Source organism: Physeter macrocephalus, unplaced genomic scaffold (genome assembly GCF_002837175.3).
Source record: "Physeter macrocephalus isolate SW-GA unplaced genomic scaffold, ASM283717v5 random_568, whole genome shotgun sequence".
NCBI lineage: Eukaryota > Metazoa > Chordata > Mammalia > Artiodactyla > Physeteridae > Physeter > Physeter macrocephalus.
This window is the reverse complement of record NW_021145987.1, coordinates 32,010-50,000: the sequence shown is the minus strand read 5'-3', so window position 1 is coordinate 50,000 and position 17,991 is coordinate 32,010. Positions and strand designations below refer to the sequence as shown.

Sequence of the window (17,991 nt, the reverse complement as noted above, 5' to 3'; positions counted from 1 at the left end):
GTCGATCAAGGGCAGAGCTTGATACGGGTACCCTTGGAGAGCACCCGGAAGAAAGGGAAGACACGCTCTCCCAGGAAGGCAGCCGAAAAGGTGTGCACATGAGCCAGAGTCTCTGCATTGTAGAAGCCCAGGCGCCCGGCCTCATAGTCCAGGTACACACCAAAGCGCCTTGGTTTCTCACTTGGGCTCAGCAGTGTCTGCTCCGTTGAGCTCTGTGCCTGGTAGCGTTTGCCATTGGTTCCCACACACCACACTTCCCGCTGGAGCAGGGGCTGCTGGGGCAGGTGGAGCCGGCGGCGGCGGTGGTGATGGCGAGAGGAGGAGCTGGCATCACTGCTGCCCACAGAGGACCCCCCAGAGCCCACCTTCTCCTTATGATGGGTTGATTCACGGGCAGCACCCACTGCCCAGCCCCGCCGCCCACCCACCTCTACCTCCCAGTAGTGCCGGCCAGAGCGGAAGCCCTGGGCCCCCAGCACGCAGCAGTCTGCCGAGAAGCGCTTGGAATGGTCAGCAACCTCCTGCCGCCGCTCTGCCAGGCGGACCCCCCGGCGGTCAGGGGACAGCATCAGGGCCGGGTGAGCCGTGTCAGGGTCCAGCGTCAGGTCCACTTGGGAGGAGGGAGGACAAATACGCCAAGGCTGGAACGACTGTTCCCCATTAGCAGCTAACTCCAAGGTTTGGCCTTTCCTGCTGCCCTTCCCTTCACCTCTCTCCCTCCCCACCATCCAGCTGTCCTCAGCTCCCCACCCCAACCTAGAGTCCAGGCTCAAGTTCCTAGGGGCTCCCCTTCTTTCCCCACTCTGTTTTCAGGACACCAGACAGCTTTTCCCTCTGGCCCCAGCTCTTATTCCCCAACACCTACCTGGGCTAGGACAAAAGCTACTCTTGGCTTGAAGCCCCCCCAGTTGGCCTCCCTGTATCCTGCTCCATCTCAGCACCCACTATTCCCCCAGGGCCCAACTTCCCTCAGAACCCAATCTCAGGTATGTGAAGAAAAAGGCAAAGGAAGGTCAGTCAAACAGATGACCTCCCTACCTCGGGCAGCCTGACAGAACATCCGGCTCATTTTCCTCACGATGGCGTCTGTGAGGAAGTCATGGCTATGCGGTTGACACGGGTCAGGGGACCAGACCTCTGGGGGCTGCAGCTGTACCTCTTCACACCTGGAGGAAGGGGACCGGGCAGGGGGTGGGACCATGATATTCCCAGAGGGAAGAGCAGAAGCTGAGGGGAAGGAGAGGGTCCAGGAGGCAGAAACTCGGGTCCTGGGGAAGGAAGGAGAGGAGCAGGATATCCAAGAGAGGCAGGGATGGGGAACCAGATGCCACTGGGTCACAAAGGACAAAGGGTGGGAACACACCTATTGAAAGTCTCCTTGATGTCCTGGGAATAACAGAAACAAAAAGAGGGAGAGGGAGAAAGAGACAAAGAGAGAGTCAGCTGCACAGGGATGGCTCCCTTCTCCCCATCTGATTCCAGCCAGAGAAAGAACTGAACTTGAACAAGGGAGTAAGAAAAAGGACACAAGGCCCTCAGTAAACATGCATCCATCTCGACCACCCCTATGCCTCAGTATGCCTAATTTAACTTATCCTGCTGTGGGCCCCATAGAATTTTCAACCCCAGTAAAAGGATTTTCACAATACGACTTGGTCATATTTTTCAGGATGTCACTGTCAAAAATTCTTAACTCTTAAAACCCTCCTATGAACGGAATCTTTGTTCTTTTCATTGCATATAATCAACACACACACCACATTAGGCGTCAACTACTCTGCAGCCTCAAAAACCTTTTGGTCTTCAGGTTAAATCATTGTGGGTTCCTCCCAATGAGAAGAGAGGCAGCTCTGGACAGGTGTTTGGTAAGCACCGCCTGACACAGCAGACACAGGGTTCTGGAGGGTGGACAGGGAAGGGGCCATTGCTCACCTGGAGCAGCCGCAGGCCCCCCTGCTGGCTCCGCTCCTGGGCCTCAGCCAGCAGGCGGCTCAGCTGGGCAGCCTGCTCCGAGAGGCGGCTGGCCGCTGCTCCCGCGCGCCCCAGCTGAGCTTCGTGCATCTCTCGGAGGCGCCGCTCTAGCCCTGCCTGCTCTTCGGCCAGAAACCGTGTCAGCCGCCCAAATTCTGAGGCCACAGCTGCCAGCTCTGACTTCATCTGGCTCTGGGATGATGCAAAGGGGATGGTGGATACCACCTCAACACACAGAAACATAAACCTCCAATTTTGCAACTGTTGCCCCTCAATCCAAAGCAAAGGAGCCCTACATTCTGAATGGAAAAAGGACCCTGTCCCCTTCCCCATCTCTTGGCTTTAGCAGGCACCACTTCCATGCTCCTGGCACACTGGTCCCAAACTCACCAACCAATGCCTGCAACACTTATCTCCACCCTGGCTACCTAACTTGACTCGTTCTTCAAGTCTAAGCTTAAACATTCCTAAGAGAAGTATCTCTCTTCCAGATCTAAATCAGGACCACCCTCGTAAATATCATTGTCTCTCCTCATGGCATATATCTCAATTTGAAATGTATTTACAGTGGAGTATCTTTTAACACTGTCTTCACCCACTTCTCTGTAAGCACTGTTGCCACAGGGTCCTCGGACCCTGGCACAGTGCCGACCACAGAGTAGGTGCTGGTAAGAAGTTTTTGAAATGAATAAAAAATTCAGGAATCAAGATATGAAATTAGGGTCCTGGCTATACCACTAATGACCTTGGGAAAGTCACCCAATCCTTCTAGATCAGGAGTCAGCAAACTTCTTCTGTAAAGGGTCAGATAATATTTTACACTTTATGAGCCAAGAGGCAAAATCAAGGATGTTATTATGTAGGTAACTTTGATATATAATGAGAGAAAACCTCTGCCCATTCCCACCCCATCTGCCTGGGCTGGACAATCCCAGATGATGGGCGCACTTTTCGCCCAGATATAAGCTGGAGACATTCTTAGGAAAAAGAGTAACAGGCCAGAGTGGGGAGGAAAGTCCTGGCTGGCCAAGTGGGTGAAGGAAATAGTCAGTTTCACTCTCTGTCCCAGTGAAACTCAGATCCTGACACCTGTGCACTCCAGGAGCCCAAAAGTCTCAACTTGGGCAGCTGGCTAGAAGCAAGATAACTCCCCAACTCCCAGACTCAGATTTCACCACTCAGTGCCTAGCAATTGCCCGCAACAGAGTCCCTAATGTGTAGGTGGCAATGAATGAGCAGGGGCCCTGGGAAGTGGCAAGGCTCAGCCACCCTCTCAGGGTGGCAGGCATTGGAGGGATGGGGGAAGAGGACAGACAGGAAGGATGCCCTGGCTTCGTCTCCAAAGCTCAGTGCCAGGCTGTTCCAGTGCCTCCCGGCCTTACAAAAAGAGGCAGAGGTAAGGAGTGGGAATTAGGGGAAAAATATCTAAAAATACTCCTTGGGGAGGGGTGAGCAATAATAAAAAAAAGACTGAGAGACACCGGACTAGAAGATATTAGGTCTCTGCAGTGCTAACATTCCTCCCCTCATGCTCAGGGCTGCTTTGCTCACCATTTGCCATCTATCCTGGAACCTGGAGCTTCTCTGATAGCTGGTATCTGAATTTTGCCTTGCCCTCTTCTGCCCTCTGTGTTATCTGGTGTGGTGGGCACAGCAGTATGGGGCAGCAGCTCTTGGGTTAGGTGTCTGGGGTGGTAAACCTGCTCTGCAGCCTTGGGCCTGGCACCAACCCTCTCCAAGCTAAACCTGTTTCACTCCATTTTGGAACCTAGAAACAAACATGCCTCTTGATCCACTAAGGCCCCTCTCTCCTCACAACCCTGGGAAGGTGTCTACCTCTCTCCCAGGCCTCAGCTGCCCCTCTTCAGCGGATCTAGTCACCCCCTGTGAGAGCCCATCTTCCCTGCTCTGACCACAGAGCCCTGTCAAGGACATTCACTCACCTTCAACTCTGTCACCCGCCTCTCCTCCTTGGCCTTCATCTTCTGCACAGCCTCCAAGTGCTTCCTCAGTGGTTCCACATGCCCCTGCAGTTTGGCCTAAGGAAACGGGGAAAGGAAGATTAGAGGCCTGGGATGCGAGAGGCACCTGTTCTCAGAGCCCATATACCCCATTCTCCCATTTTGGGTTGGGGCTCAAAGCCTGATCACCATCACAGGTATCAAAGGAGCATCACACTCCCTTCCTCCCCTTTCTTCTCTTCAGATGATGACAAAGGCCTCCAACCCTCCACCTGCTCTCATGTACAAAGCCCTGGGTGTGCTCTGAAGGTAGGATCCTGGGACTTCCCAGGTGGTCCAGCAGTTAAGACTCCATGCTTCCACTGCAGGGAGCGAGGGTTCGATCCCTGGTCAGGGAACTAAGATCCCGCATACCGTGCAGCACAGCCAAAAAGTAAAAAAAAAAAAAAAAATTAAAATTAAAAATAAAGGTAGGATCCTGATGACTACATAGCCCCACACTCAGAGTTGGAGTAAACCTGGCCTGAGCCCCTCATCACACAAAGTCCTTCCATATGAATGTTCCTACCTATAGTCCCTTCCCCCTCATAAGCAATCTTCCTCATAATTTTCATCTCTAAATACTTTTCTGATGATTTTATGCCTGTGCTAAAAATCTTTCAACAGTTCTCCATGACTTGCAAGATATGAGGCTCTCATTGCTCCTTCATTTCTAGCCTCCCCTCCTACACCTCCCCTCCTACACCCCCTCAACATAGACTCTTAGTTTTAGTCACATAAAATTTGTCTTTTCCTGAGCATAATTCCATACCTTTATCCATGCTGTTCCCTCTGCCTGGGACTGCCCTTCTACACTTAGCCCAAGGCATTCTTCCTTTAAAACCCAGCTACCTGACCATGCCCCTTTTGGTCCCCAACTTCCTCTGTGATCCCAAGGAACATGAATACACCTTTACAATACTCCCCAGCACTGCAATCATTTACAAGTGTGCTGCCCCCAGGACACACAGGCTCATGGCAGCAGAAACCCCACTCTACTTATTGTAATTTCTATGCTTCTCTCTGTCCATTGGCTTTCTCTCCTACTCAGTTACTTGCTAAATGGAAAACAAACACCCTCTCCTCCTAAAGTTTTAACTCTCTCAGCAAACATGCTCTTGAGCTCTGTGTTCTAATCATCTGTAGCAGAACCTTTTGCTTTAAAGGGCTGTTAGACTAGAATGGATGAGATAAGCCCGATTTTTGTGCTCTTTCCTTTTTTATGCCATCTATTTCTTCTGCCTTTCTCCCTCCTTTTCCTTGAGGGGTAATACAGCATAGAAGAGCTCAAGCCTAGACTCTGATCTGAACCTGAATGCAGCCCGAGGCAAGCCATGCTTCCAGTTTCCTCATCTCAAAAAGGGAACTGAGAATAACAGAATCTACCTCACAGACACTATGCTTAGCAGTGTCTGGCATGGAGCAAAAGATCAGTACTTCTCTACCCAAGTCTAAGCTGCCAATGACAGCCTGATAATGACCCTTGATCTAAAGAGGTGAGTGTCCCAGAGCACAAAAGGTAGTTGTTGCACAGGTTAACTGGTCGAAGAAAAAAATCATAATAAAATTACAATCAATCCATAACATAAAAATAACATAAACTACACAAAATTTTGCCTTTTGCTATTACTATCTACTTTTCTACACAATAATTTCAACTCTATTAAGTCAGAATTCATGATGCATAAATTTCTCATTTAATATTTTTCCTAAATTGTTGACAAAACATTCATACACACAAATCCAAATACAGTACAATTTAAGAGAAAGTTTCAAGAACGTTTAACTTTTTTGAAGCTTTATTTATACATCATTTGTGCATTATTACCTATTCAATAAGGAAATATCTCTACAAAACAACACTATGCCAAGCTAATGCTAGTGTACATATCTGAAAAGAAACTACCTGCCTGTAAAATACCCTGTAAGTTAGAAAGGGAGTCACTGAAATTAGTTTGACATAATAAAACTTATGTATTTGCATTTGCTGATCTGATTATTTGTGTCTATGTGGCCTCTCCAAATTGCACAGCTCTACTGGTCTGGCGTTCAACAGCTATGGCTAACACAAATTAAAATCCAGTTTCAGAAGCTCTTCAGAAGAGTTCTGCAAGGGAAGAGTGGAGAAGGGGTGGAATGCCCATGGATATTCCGCCCTGGGATCCAGTTAACAAAGTGACTGCACATTGTGTGATGAGTACAATTAACTAGAAACTGAGGGGATACAAAATGGAAGGACAAAAGGAGCTCACAATCTCCCCTAATAATGTAGGGCCTATAAGGTAGGCGGTATTACCAGTTCAGTGATTCCCATACTAGCTTGGGCTTTCTAAAGATATTCTCCCTGTCACTGATTCAGAATCTCTAACGGTAGGGCGCACTGTACTTCTGAAAACCTCCACTAATAATTGGGACAATCAGCCACGTTTGACAATCACTGTGTGCAAGGAATAGTTACTTGTCATGAGGGGTGTAGGTTTGTGTTAGCTGTATGTATCACGCACAGCTGAGAAGGTCTAGACCTCTCACTCTAAAACTGGGGTAATGATAATAATACCTAAATAACGTTACTGTAGGAATCAGGGGAAGGTGTGAAAATGCAAGTCATAAAACAAAAGAGCTTTGTGCAGACTACATAGAAGAAGCTACCCTCTCCTCCTGGTTCCACTGCTACAAACCCATCTGGGCCTTTGCTAAATAATGTTATTTCTACTGGCTGTCTCACACACAAATCTCCTTTATCTGTGTCCAAAGAATCAGGATCAGAAGTAGGAGGCAAGATATTAACTAAACTAGAATCAGACTCCAAGAAGAAAAGTCACATGTCAGAAAAGTCAAACAAACAACAGACATCCAAATGGCGGTGACACTGTTAACAGTATAGGCCAGGGCGGGGGGGTGGTCATAACCAAGTCCATCAGTCACTAGTAGCTGTGTGGCCCTGTGTATATTACTTAAATCTCTGTTTCCCAATCTGTAAAACAAGAATACAAACCATATAAAACTCACAGAATCGTTCTCAGTTTTAAATGAGACAGTCCATGAAAAGTGCTTAGTACAGTGGTGGGGTACATACTAAGAAATTAAAGTCCAAAGACATTCAGAGACTAAAAGCCAGGTCTTCTGACTTAAAAACCTCTCCCTTTTTTCTGAATTCCAGGAAAGGTAAGAAGCCCTGGCCACTACACCAGAATGACGCAGATCCACAGAGAGAAGCAAGCCGTATCTTGGAGTGGGTGGGGAACGCCTTAGAAAGCAAGTGAGGAGCATATGGGTCTGATACGAGTAGTCAATACTACATTCCTGCCCCTCGGAGCCCCTTCTTATTTGAGCCCCAAGTTCTCTCCATTTCTAGGGCTTTTAGTCAAGGATACATTTAAGAGTCACTCAGAGTTAAATGAGATTGGTAGCAAAGCCCTAGGGGCTTGTCACTTGCATTCCTGTTACTTAGGGACAGTGGAAGTGTAAAAGAGCAGTGGCTTTTCCCCAGAAGACAAAGCCCAGAGATACGGCATCACCAATTTTGCCAGATCTCCTTTGAGGAACCCAGTCTTCCCTGGTCTTCTTCACTGTGTCTACTTTGTCTGTGTCCAGGATCCTTCTCACTCTAACCCATCCTGGTGCCAGTAAGTGCTTAGGTAAGGAGAATCAGCTCAACAGTACATGAGGTTCTTCGGGGCGTGGGGGGGGACATGTTTCCTTTTCTCAGCTCCTCTTACTTCCTCTCCACCCCCACTAAACTCCCATCTTCTACTTCTCTCACCTTGTACTCCTGCACCACCTCCTCCAATGGCACCACGCTGTGCTGTTTGTGACTCCTGGATTCTCGGCACACCACACAGATGGCTTCTTCATCCACCTCGCAAAAGAGCTTCAGGGCTTCTTGGTGTTTGGGACAAATGCCCTGCTCGTTCCCACGGCTCCCTCGACCAGGGGTTGGATGCATCTGCCGAATCACCTGGACCATGTTGGCCAGCTGCAGGTTGGGGCGGAAGCTCCGCCTGGGAAAGCTCTTGCGGCACTGGGGGCAGGTGAAGCACCTCCGAGGGGCTGGAGGCGGGGGCAGTGGGGTGACGGGATCTAGCTCCTCTTCCTCGTCCTCCTCCAGCACTTCCTCCTCATCCTCCTCATCCTCCCCCCTCAGGTCCCCCTCCACGTTCCCCAAGTAGTAGTCCAGGTCTTCCTCCTCGTCCTCCTCCTCCCACACGTAGTCCATGTTTTCCCAGTTGGACCCGCCCATGCCACTGGTCCAGAACACACCCTCCTCTTCCTCCTCGACTTCCTCCTCCATGTCGCCCTCATAGTCTTCATCCCGCATGGGGGTGTCCCACCCCCCACCGACCCCCACAGCCTCCACTTCCTCCTCCTCTCCGTCCTCCTCCTCTTCCTCCCGGTCTAACTCGTCCCTGTCCTCTTCATCCTCCCCTCCCCACAGCTGGGTTACACACACTCGGCAGAAGTTGTGCCCGCAGCCGATGGACACAGGGTCCGTGAAGTAATCGAGGCAGATGGCGCACACCGCCTCCTCCTGAAGGGTCTGCACAGGGTTGGGTGCCATGGCAACGGCAGCCATCTTAGTGTCCAGTCAGCCAGTGTAGACGGGCGGTGGGGGGATGGGGGGCGGGGGGGTCTTCCCTCTCAGACGCCCTGACGACCCAGCCCCACCCCCAGCCCTGCCTCTCCACACCTTGCCTCAAGCGCAGCCTGAGAAATGTCCTCCCGACAACCCACCCCTCCGCACAGAGTTCCCTACTCCCAGACGACAACCGTGTCCCTGAGAGGGGAGGGGACACAGCTGAGCGCTACCGCCAAGTCCCTCAGGTGGCCCTGAGTGCAAATCTACCCCACAGCTCCCTTGGCCTCCTCATAAACCCCCGCCCCTCCTCACTTCCTGGCTCCGCCCCCTCATTTCCGTCCCCCCCAACACTTCCGGTGCTGCGAGTTACCCAAGCTCGCGAGTTCCAGCCGCGGTCACGCTACGTCCCTTTCTACCCCTCTCCCCACCCTTACCCGGGGCCCCGGGCCCCTGGGTGACAGGAAAAGGTGAGGAGACGCTCTAGCAGGCACTCGGGAACAGGGCGGGAGACCTAGAAAGACGGAGGCGCACGCCTCTGTGATGCGAGGGAGCAGGGAACGCAGACGAAACAGAAAGCCCGGCCTCCCCCATCGCCCGCCACTGGGGATAAACTTCGGGGGACGGTGGAAGGGCTTGGCGCCTGTCTGCTCTCGGTGCTATGACCGCATCGGCCCGGCGCCATCCTACCGACCGAACACAGAGAACTGCAGCAGGGACTCCGCACCGCCGATGCCGGAAGCGGAGGGGCGGCGGTCGGTGAGCGCCCTGAAGTACTTCCGGCCCTTCTAGGCGAAGGACTTTGTTGTTTGAGGGCTCTGAGCGTCCCTCCGAGACTAGGGGGCGGGGCCTGTAGAAGTGCGGTGGAGGTGGGACCGGAGACCCTCCCCCTCCTCCTCCCCTCTGTAGTTCGTATTTCCACACCCGTTTTAGAAACTGCCGTCGGTCACTACCGCATCATTTAGATGAACTTTCCTAATTGCCATCAGTAAAGGAACGGTTGCAAATCATGACATGCACATTCACACATTGGAACACTTTAGATATAAAAAGGGAATCCTCTTCAAAATGTACAGTATTCTGAAGTGAAAAAAGCAAGGTGCTGAATAGTGTGTAGAGTATATCTGTAAAAAATGAGGGGGGGGAATAAGATGTTAAATGTATGTAATAGCTTTATAGTCTTGTTTTTACTCATAAAGTAAGGGTAGTTGTTCCTATCTCAGAGGGTTTAGTGAAGTTAATGTAATGTAAAGCTATTAGAATGTTGCTTAGCACATGGTAAGTGAGATACATGGTTTAGCTACCCATTATTATCATCGTCGTCGTCTATCTCTGGAAGAATACTAGTTTCTCTGGGAAGTCTGAGGATCCAGGATAGGAAGGACACTTTTCCGTAAATGTCGTTATGTGTGTTTTGAATTTTGAACCATGTCAATGTATTGCCTTAAAGAAAAAAAAAAAAGTTTTTTTTTTCCCCAAGTGCTATCGATTCATTTAACACTTTCTGAGCTGTGCACCACGCGTGCTCCACGCCCAAAAAACCTCGAGGTCTGTCTTCGTGGAGTCGCAGTCTAAGAGCAGGGACTCAGAATGGGTTTGCGGAATTGATTTTACTTGAGAGACTCCTAGGGGGCATGTAGAACGGTATCAGTAAAGATACTGCCGTGGTACTCAGAGCAACTTTGCCAAATAGATTATTTGTGCAATAGAAATAATACTTGATGCTTTAATATATATATATATATCGCTTAATTAAAAATTAAAAAAAAAAAAAACTTCGGGGAAAGTTACAGGAGCTATATCCATGTACAGAATCCCCAGCGAGTGTCGGACGCTGCGCGATGCCAGCGCTGGGCACGCAGAATTGACCCTGATCTCGAGGCCCTTCCCGCCTCTTGGGGAAGCTCCAAATGGACGTGCTTTCTAAAGTGGTGGTCCGAACGCGCCAAAACCACGAATCCTCGTGCGTGAACTGTACTAGGCCGTGCCGGGAGCTGCGAGCGCTACTGTGGCAGAAAAATGGGGCCACAAGACCTGAACACGGTTCAGCCGGCCCCTGATAGGAGCCCCTTTTTCCTCTGGATTTGTGACGTTTCTCAACCCCGCGAGTTCCGGCCACGTGTAGATTTCAGGGTGTAATCAGGCATACTTTTGCTATGGGTGTTTCCGTAGTGTAGTGGTTATCACGTTCGCCTCACACGCGAAAGGTCCCCGGTTCGAAACCGGGCGGAAACAATTTTTGGTCCTAGTCACTGTCTCTCCCGCATCCCGGAGAGTGAAGGCTGTCACATGAAGGACAAGTGTGTGTTTATCTCTATTTCTTTTTCTCGGAGACTGGCCGTGAGGCGGTACCGTAGCAGTCTATATTCTCCATAAGTGCTCCAACGTAAATTCAGGTCTCGTTACCTCAGCTAATCTCTTTGCTCTAACCCCCGGAAGCCTGCACGGCCACCTCTTCCGTGTCGAGGGGGCGTACACTTCGGACCCGTCGGTCCTAGTCATTAGGGCAGAGCCAGGCGCACAGTTGGCGCTCCATAATACTTCTGTGGTTGCTTAGCAGTGTGCCTACAGCCTTGCTTGTGGATCTTGGTCTCTTGGGAGAGAAAAAGTATTTTCAGTAGCTGCCCGGCTAGCTCAGTCGGTAGAGCATGAGACTCTTAATCTCAGGGTCGTGGGTTCGAGCCCCACGTTGGGCGCTAGTTCGTTTTGGAAACTAGGATAATAAAAGAGCTTTTGATGCAAGGGCAGCAAGGTATTCTCCAGACCATGACCCGCACTCGAGATGGAGTGCACCCAGCTCTAAGGCCTATCGCTTCCCGAAAAGGAGAGTGAAGGGTGACTGACGGCGGACGAATTCCTAGGGGCCTGTTCCTTAGACCACATTCCTCTTACTGAAATCCACCTATCAGCGCTCAACATGTATTAGGCGCCCTCTATTTAAGAGACGACCTGCCCGCGTGTCCCGGGCAAGCTGCCCTGGGAGGGAGGGCACTGAGTGACCCCCGGAAGCTGCGGTAGGACCCCAGGGCCCCCTGATTAGCGACCACCTTACCAGGTGATTTAGGGGTTAGTATTCCGCGCTCTCACCGCCGCCACCCTGTTTCGATGTCCGAGACCCTCATGTCCAGTATACTCTATGCTCGATATTGAGTCGATCTTTTGTGAAATGTTGCCCCACACATCCCAGCCTCCACATTCCCCCTACACATAAAGGAACGTTAAAATGTCCTTTCTTGGAACACCCTAACATGAACATCTTCAGTTTACCGGTCTTGTCAGGAAATTCTTCCTTAACTTCACTTGAATTCATTCTTTTCCATTTATTGTTCCTTAGTCCTGCAAATTCAGCCCATTTTCTATTTTCCGTCTGTAGAAGTCTCCCCACATACATACCAGACCACGAGAGAAGTCTGTTGATTATATAAAGCTGGTTTATTAAACTTGCTAAGCGAAGGATAGTACCACCTTCGGTCTCAGAAGTGTATCAAAAGGGAGCGTTAGGGAGGATTTAGCATGACACCCTCTGAGAGCAGTGTGGACAGGAATTGGGCAGAGTTTGTAAAATAGGCAGAGTTGCTAGTACAGGCCTACCTCACGCGTCCCTGGGGAGTTAGTGTTATTATGGTCTTTTCTTGGAACGTTTGGGTCTAAACAAGACGGTGTTAGAAGAGTTTGAATTTTGGCATTTCGTCTTGCACAAATGCTTGTGGATTCGTTCGCAAAGTGGTTTCAGGGTTATTTTTTACCACCTTTAGTGGGACTGGAAAACATTCCTAAAAGATTCTGGCTTTTTCATTAAGCGAAAGCCGAAGTGCACGACAGGCATAAAGATGCAGACGTAGAGAATGGACATGAGGACACGGGGAGGGGGAAGGGTAAGCTGGAACAAAGTGAGAGAGTGTCATGGACATATATACACTACCAAACGTAAAATAGATAGCTAGTGGGAAGCAGCTGCATAGCACAGGGAGATCAGCTAGGTGGTTTGTGACTTTGTGACCACCTAGGGGGGTGGGATAGGGAGGGTGGGAGGGAGACGCAAGAGGGAGGGGATATGGAGATATATGTATATGTATAGCTGATTCACTTTGTTATACAGCAGAAACTAACACACCACTGTAAAGCAATTATACTCCCTTAAAGATGTTAAAAAAAAAGAGAGAGAGAGAAAGCCTAAGTGGACAAGCTTCTCTTCCCTGTCTCCCAACAAGCCCAGGGCACGCCCGCCCGAGCTTTTTGCTACAATTCCTGCTTTTCTCTCCTCTCCACCCCTTCCACCGCCGCCCCTCGGGCCAGGTCTGGTTTAGAATCCCTGTGCTAGTAAGTGACCCACGTTGCTCTTGGCGTTCATAGGTTCAGACGTTAGGCAAACGCATGGTAGGATATTTGGTCTTTTTCCCGAGCGGTAGTAAAAGCTGCAGAGGCAGAAGGACTCGCACTGATTTACGTCTTGGATTCTTTCAGGAATGAGGAGCAGGAGCTGTGAGGGGACTGAGACCGCGTCAGGGAGAGGGGCCGGAAGGACACAGTCACGGTCCAGACAGGAGGCGGCTGGCGCCAGGGGCAAGGCAGCAGCCGACCGGAGAAGCGGTGAAAGAGCTGGATGTATGGTTTGTACTCAGGGCAGGAGAGCGGTCTCCTGGATTTCTGCTTTCGATGGTTTAACAACCGAGATCGGATACTGAAGATTGGAAGTGGTGGGGGAGAGAGGAGAGAGGAGTAATGAGTTCAGTCTTGAACAAGTTGGGAGACGTCTAAAGGGACATGTGCAAGACAGGGGAGAGCAGTCTTAGCTGGAGTCTCAGTTGCAGGGATAGAGTGTGGGTCAAGCTGTGAGCTGGGATCTGACCCTCAGGGAGATGGCCTCAGGTACAAGAAGGAGGAGTCGTAATAGGAGGAAAGCCAGCAGCGAAGCTTCCATTGAAGCCAAGGGAGTCGAGATGTGCAAAAAGGGACGACAACTGGGTAGAGTCAAATTATAATCTAGGAAGGGAAAATGGTAAAGCGTCCATGGATTGGGCCACTTGCAGCCCCCTTGGTAACCTTGAACTAGACTTGGACAAGAGGGCCTCCTGCCCTGTGCTCTGGGGGAGAGGGCCTTCCGTGTCACAGACACTTTAAGGATCCCTACTCAGTAGGACTCAGCCTCTGTTCCAATTCCTGGTTACCTAGGTCTTTGGGAACAAGCATCAGCATCAGAAAAATATTTTGCAATATTATACCATCGATACTACTCTTAAATTTGCATACATGTAGATCTACATATAGCATATGTTAAACCTCATCCCAATTCTGGAAATTGAATGAGTTTTATTTTTATAAAATACTTAAAAGATTTCACTACGTTTTCAAAATTTAATAAATTTTTTCAGCTTTATTTAAATAACATCGACTTAAAATTTGATATCCACTAATTTCAATCTCCCCTTTATTCTTTTATTTTTTTTTTTTGGTGGTACGCGGGCCTGTCACCGTTGTGGCCTCTCCCGTTGCGGAGCTCAGGCTCCGCGGCCATGGCTCACAGGCCCAGGCATGTGGGATCTTCCCGGGGTGGGGCACGAACCCGTGTTCCACTGCATCAGCAGGCAGACTCTCAACCACTGCGCCACCAGGGAAGCCCTCCCCTTTATTCTTAATAATTTTGTATAATTTCTAAGAAATATATAATTATTTTGAAAGCATATGTAAAATTAATTTCATTGTTGCTTGTTCGTATCTAATTTACATTTTGACGAAAATATATTCAAATCTCATATATTTTGAATGTATTTGAACCTTTTAGATCTAACTGTCAATAGAGCACAAATTATCTGAAAATTTAAACCCGGCAGCTATCTCCCTAGAAGACAGAGATAATGGAGAGGGTTATCCAGCCTCAAGTCACATTTTACCTTCCCTCCCACGAGGCCAGCTGCTTTAATTCACACTTTTTTTTTTAATTGCTACACTTGATTGATTTCACTACCCACTAACGGATCGCGCTCCACAGTTTGACAAACACTGTTACCCGAGGCCACCAAGGGACCGGTATTCCAGGGCAGAATGGTTCCGGGGGCTCTGAGCCAGGGGGTGGGCAGGGGGTCCTGGACATTGACCATGATCATAAGTCCTATAAAAGGTATGGAGGAACAAATGGTCGTGTGTTTCCGTAGTGTAGTGGTTATCACGTTCGCCTAACACGCGAAAGGTCCCCGGTTCGAAACCGGGCGGAAACAACTGCGGTATCTTTTTTTTTTTTTTTTCCCCTGCTAAAACAGTTTCTTCCAGTTAACTTGCCTACATCTGTCATTTGTTGCCGGAATGTATGTGCATAAAAGTACGCATAACTTTTACAGTTTTATCTATACTCCTGTCTTTTCCAATCTAGTACCAGTTCCCTTCAAGCTAATATGTTCCAGATCTCTAGGTCTGTAGTGCAAAAGCAGGTGGTCTACGTCATTAGAGCCAGGCTTCACAGAACTTAAAATCCTAGAAGATTTAGAGGCAGCAAAAGGCGGGAATGCCACTCAACGACAAATGAAATATTTTAAAAAGTACAAGAAGGAGTGCGTTGGAAACGTATAGTGAAGTCAGGCCGGGGAATTGTTCACAGGAAGGATAGCAGTAATAACCACACCATCTATCACATCATGTTGACTGTGTCTGGTCCTGTTGTAGGTGTCTCCCTCTACTGTAGGTGAGGCCACTGAGGCACAGACACATCACATAAGGTGAGCAAATGTGGGGTAGAGGAAATAGTAGACAGTGCTAAAGGACAGAGAATGGGGGAAGAAACAGGGCACCGAAAGAAATTCAAGTTAGCACAGCCGGGAAAGCACCTGGTTCTGCCAGTGATCTGCTGGTGACTGGCTCCCGCTCGGCGCTGCTGGCTATCGCGACAACCTCCACCTTACGGACACCACCGTGAGCGAGTCTGAGTTTTTCTACCCCGACTGGTTTCACTCCCATCCTGCGCCTCCTCATCAACCTGTCCTCAGCGGCAGTGCAGAACAGTAAAAAGAACCATCAGTCTCTCCAGAGGTGTCTCGGTCAGCCGCCTTCTTCACGGATCCTCACTTGCTGCGCATCTGTTTCGGGCCTGTGCGAAGTAACAGGTGTGTTGAGAACCGGGCTCCAGAGATCAAGGGGAAAAGGCAGCGAAGGCTTCACAGAAGCAGGCCAGCGGTGCTTGGAGTCCCCAAAACAGAGTTCCCGGCTGGAGAGATGTCAATAGAGAAACGCACGATGTGGACTTTTGCAGTGCAGCCTGGAAAATGGGGTTCACACTTTCATACACCTGACGGTACACCAACTTACACGTGAGAGAAGCAACTTCTTTCCCAGGACTTCTGTCAGACTTGAAAGTCAAGTAGAGAAAACATCAAAGTGGTAAATCAAATTCTCTTTCAAGTTTCACGCATTTTTTTTTTCTTTTTCTTTTTTTGGCTTCGCTTCGCAGCTTGCGGGATCTCATTTCCCAGACTAGGGATCGAATCCTGGCCCTGGCAGTGAAAGCGCCGAGTCCTAACCATTGGACCTCCAGGGAATTCCCTAAAATTTCACACATCTTAAATGCAGACAAAACATAACCAGAAATAGCCCAGTGATGGCAAAACTTGTTAGGCCACCTGCATTCACATAACTTACACACACACAGAATCAATATCAGTCCCATTTCTTTATCATTGCTCTTTTATACTTATTTGTATGCCTTACCAGGGTTTACAGATGTAAACCCAACCAAGAGTGACAGGGCCCTGTCATGCAACTTAGAGCCCTAGAAGAGTGAAGAATTTTGGACCCCACTTGGAAGAATTCTCCCAGGCTTTCCCCTGCTGACCCAATTTCTTTTTTTTCCTCGTGTTTTTCAGACTAATTTGAGATGAGTCACTACAGTTCCTGCATCCGAGGCTCCGGACTGCCAGAGGTTCTCTTGCAACCCCTCCAAGCCGACCCAGGTCTCTGGGAGGCCAGGACCATCACTCTGTCCTTTCACTCTTCTCCAGGTGGATTTTGGTCTGTGCCTCAGCTAACATAAGAGTTGTCATCTGACTTCCTTGGGGAGACAGTAAGCAAATTCAATGCAACACAATTAACACCAAAGAACCAGCTGGACTGAGCAATAAGCTCCACAGAAAGCTGTCTCATGTGAGTCATATTTCTTTTGGGTTACATTTAATGCTAAATTGTCAATAGGACTTGACAGCTTTCCTAGATTCATCTTGTTTCAATTAATGCTAAAATTATTATCTTTTTGATGCTTAAATTATAGCTGCTTGTCAGTGGAAGCCCCTTTAAATTGGCCCCTTGGTCCTTTCAGCATTGCCCTGGCAATTTGAGAGCATCCTTGTTTCCTGGTAGAAACTCACACTTCGGGTCTATCTATAATTTTTCCTGGATGCAGGAGAATGTTCAGGGAGATTGAATTTTAGTGAAGAGTAAAAGAAAAGAACCAAATCTGGGTGTCAGGACAGTGCATGGGGCCAAAAGTCCCTGGCTCCCCCACTTCTGAGGTACCCTAGGGAAATCCTTTAAAGGATGTAAGCTTACACTGAGAGCTCTATTTAATTGTAGCTTTGCTAGATCTTTACTTTTTTTTTTTCAAATAAACCTCAACATTATTACTCTATAAAATTATTTACCTAAATCTCTCACTCAAAAGTAATTGTATTCCTTTTTGCTTTCATTTTTTAAACTTTTATTAGAAAATTTAAAGTAGACAGAATGGTATTAGGAAACCCCAAGTACTCATCACTCAGCTTCAACATTTTTCTCTCTTCCACCATTTCTGTTTTATCTCTGCATCTACCACTTCCCATCCCACTGGCTCTTTTCTTCATAATCCTCATAGATCTCATGGAATAGCCTTCTATATTCGCTCTATTGATCATCTCCCTTTCCCTCTGGTTCTTTTATGTGTAAAACTTCAAGGTTAGGAAATAATATTAATAGCTACAAATCTCATGAATTGGGTCCTTACCGTGGACTAGAAACTGTTCTAGATGCTGGGCATCATTGACTCCTTTGCACCCTTGCAACAAACCTATGGTGTGCCACTATTAAAAGGAAACTTCATTCACTCATTCATTTACATTGCAGTGAAAAAGACAGACCAGGTCCCTGCCCTCCTGATGTTTACCTTCTGATGGGCAATTAAAATAACAAACAAATAAACAGATAGAAAAATAATCTCAGAGACTGATAAGGACTGTAAGAAAATTAATGAGGGTGATCTGATAGAGTGTCAGGCAGAGCACAATATTAGAGAGATAGGCCAGAAAAGATGCATCAGAAGAGGTGACAATGAGCTGAGTCTGGAAGATAAGAAAGAGCCAGGGCTTCCCTGGTGGCGCAGTGGTTGAGAATCTGCCTGCTAATGCAAGGTACACGGGTTCTAGCCTGGTCTGGGAAGATCCCACATGCTGCGGAGCAACTAGGCCCGTGAGCCACAACTACTGAGCCTGCGCA

At 48.7% G+C, this 17,991-nt stretch overlaps 1 protein-coding gene, 1 long non-coding RNA gene and 3 other non-coding genes across 10 annotated transcripts; 4 read left to right on the top strand and 1 right to left on the bottom strand.

Moving 5' to 3' along the window:
• Nucleotides 1-3: 3 nt before the first annotated feature.
• On the bottom strand, nt 4-10,213 carry TRIM41 (tripartite motif containing 41). 6 transcript variants are annotated; one of them, XM_007117568.3, is made up of 6 exons: nt 7,735-10,213; nt 3,915-4,010; nt 1,933-2,163; nt 1,364-1,386; nt 1,039-1,166; nt 4-610 (listed from the first exon to the last, which is right to left on the bottom strand). In XM_007117568.3, exons 1-6 carry the CDS (start codon nt 8,542-8,544, stop codon nt 6-8), a joined length of 1,893 nt encoding a protein of 630 aa, XP_007117630.1. In that variant the 5' UTR covers nt 8,545-10,213; the 3' UTR covers nt 4-5. The 6 variants fall into 6 exon arrangements, with proteins under 6 accessions (XP_007117630.1, XP_028341936.1, XP_023989768.1 ...); XM_028486135.1 differs by having other exon boundaries at nt 6-610; nt 1,039-1,268; nt 1,933-2,196; XM_024134000.2 differs by having other exon boundaries at nt 6-610; nt 1,933-2,196.
• LOC114485194 (uncharacterized) lies at nt 8,933-17,165 on the top strand. Its single transcript, XR_003678669.1, has 3 exons — nt 8,933-9,014; nt 13,009-13,154; nt 16,395-17,165. It is a non-coding gene; the product is annotated as an uncharacterized lncRNA (long non-coding RNA).
• On the top strand, nt 10,707-10,779 carry TRNAV-CAC (transfer RNA valine (anticodon CAC)). The gene has a single exon. It is a non-coding gene; the product is annotated as a tRNA-Val (tRNA).
• TRNAK-CUU (transfer RNA lysine (anticodon CUU)) lies at nt 11,168-11,240 on the top strand. Its single transcript has one exon. It is a non-coding gene; the product is annotated as a tRNA-Lys (tRNA).
• TRNAV-AAC (transfer RNA valine (anticodon AAC)) lies at nt 14,687-14,759 on the top strand. The gene has a single exon. It is a non-coding gene; the product is annotated as a tRNA-Val (tRNA).
• Nucleotides 17,166-17,991: the final 826 nt, after the last annotated feature.

What these genes read in the sequence shown, in the direction of transcription:
- TRIM41 (XM_028486135.1), bottom strand. Translation starts at nt 8,544, where the DNA reads ATGGCTGCCGTTGCCATGGCACCCAACCCTGTGCAGACCCTTCAGGAG. An exon ending in AGGTGGTGCAGGAGTACAAG is followed by an intron (nt 4,011 to 7,734) that starts GTGAGAGAAGTA and finishes CCGTTTCCTTAG; the next exon opens with GCCAAACTGCAGGGGCATGT. An exon ending in GGCGGGTGACAGAGTTGAAG is followed by an intron (nt 2,197 to 3,914) that starts GTGAGTGAATGT and finishes CTGTGTGTTGAG; the next exon opens with GTGGTATCCACCATCCCCTT.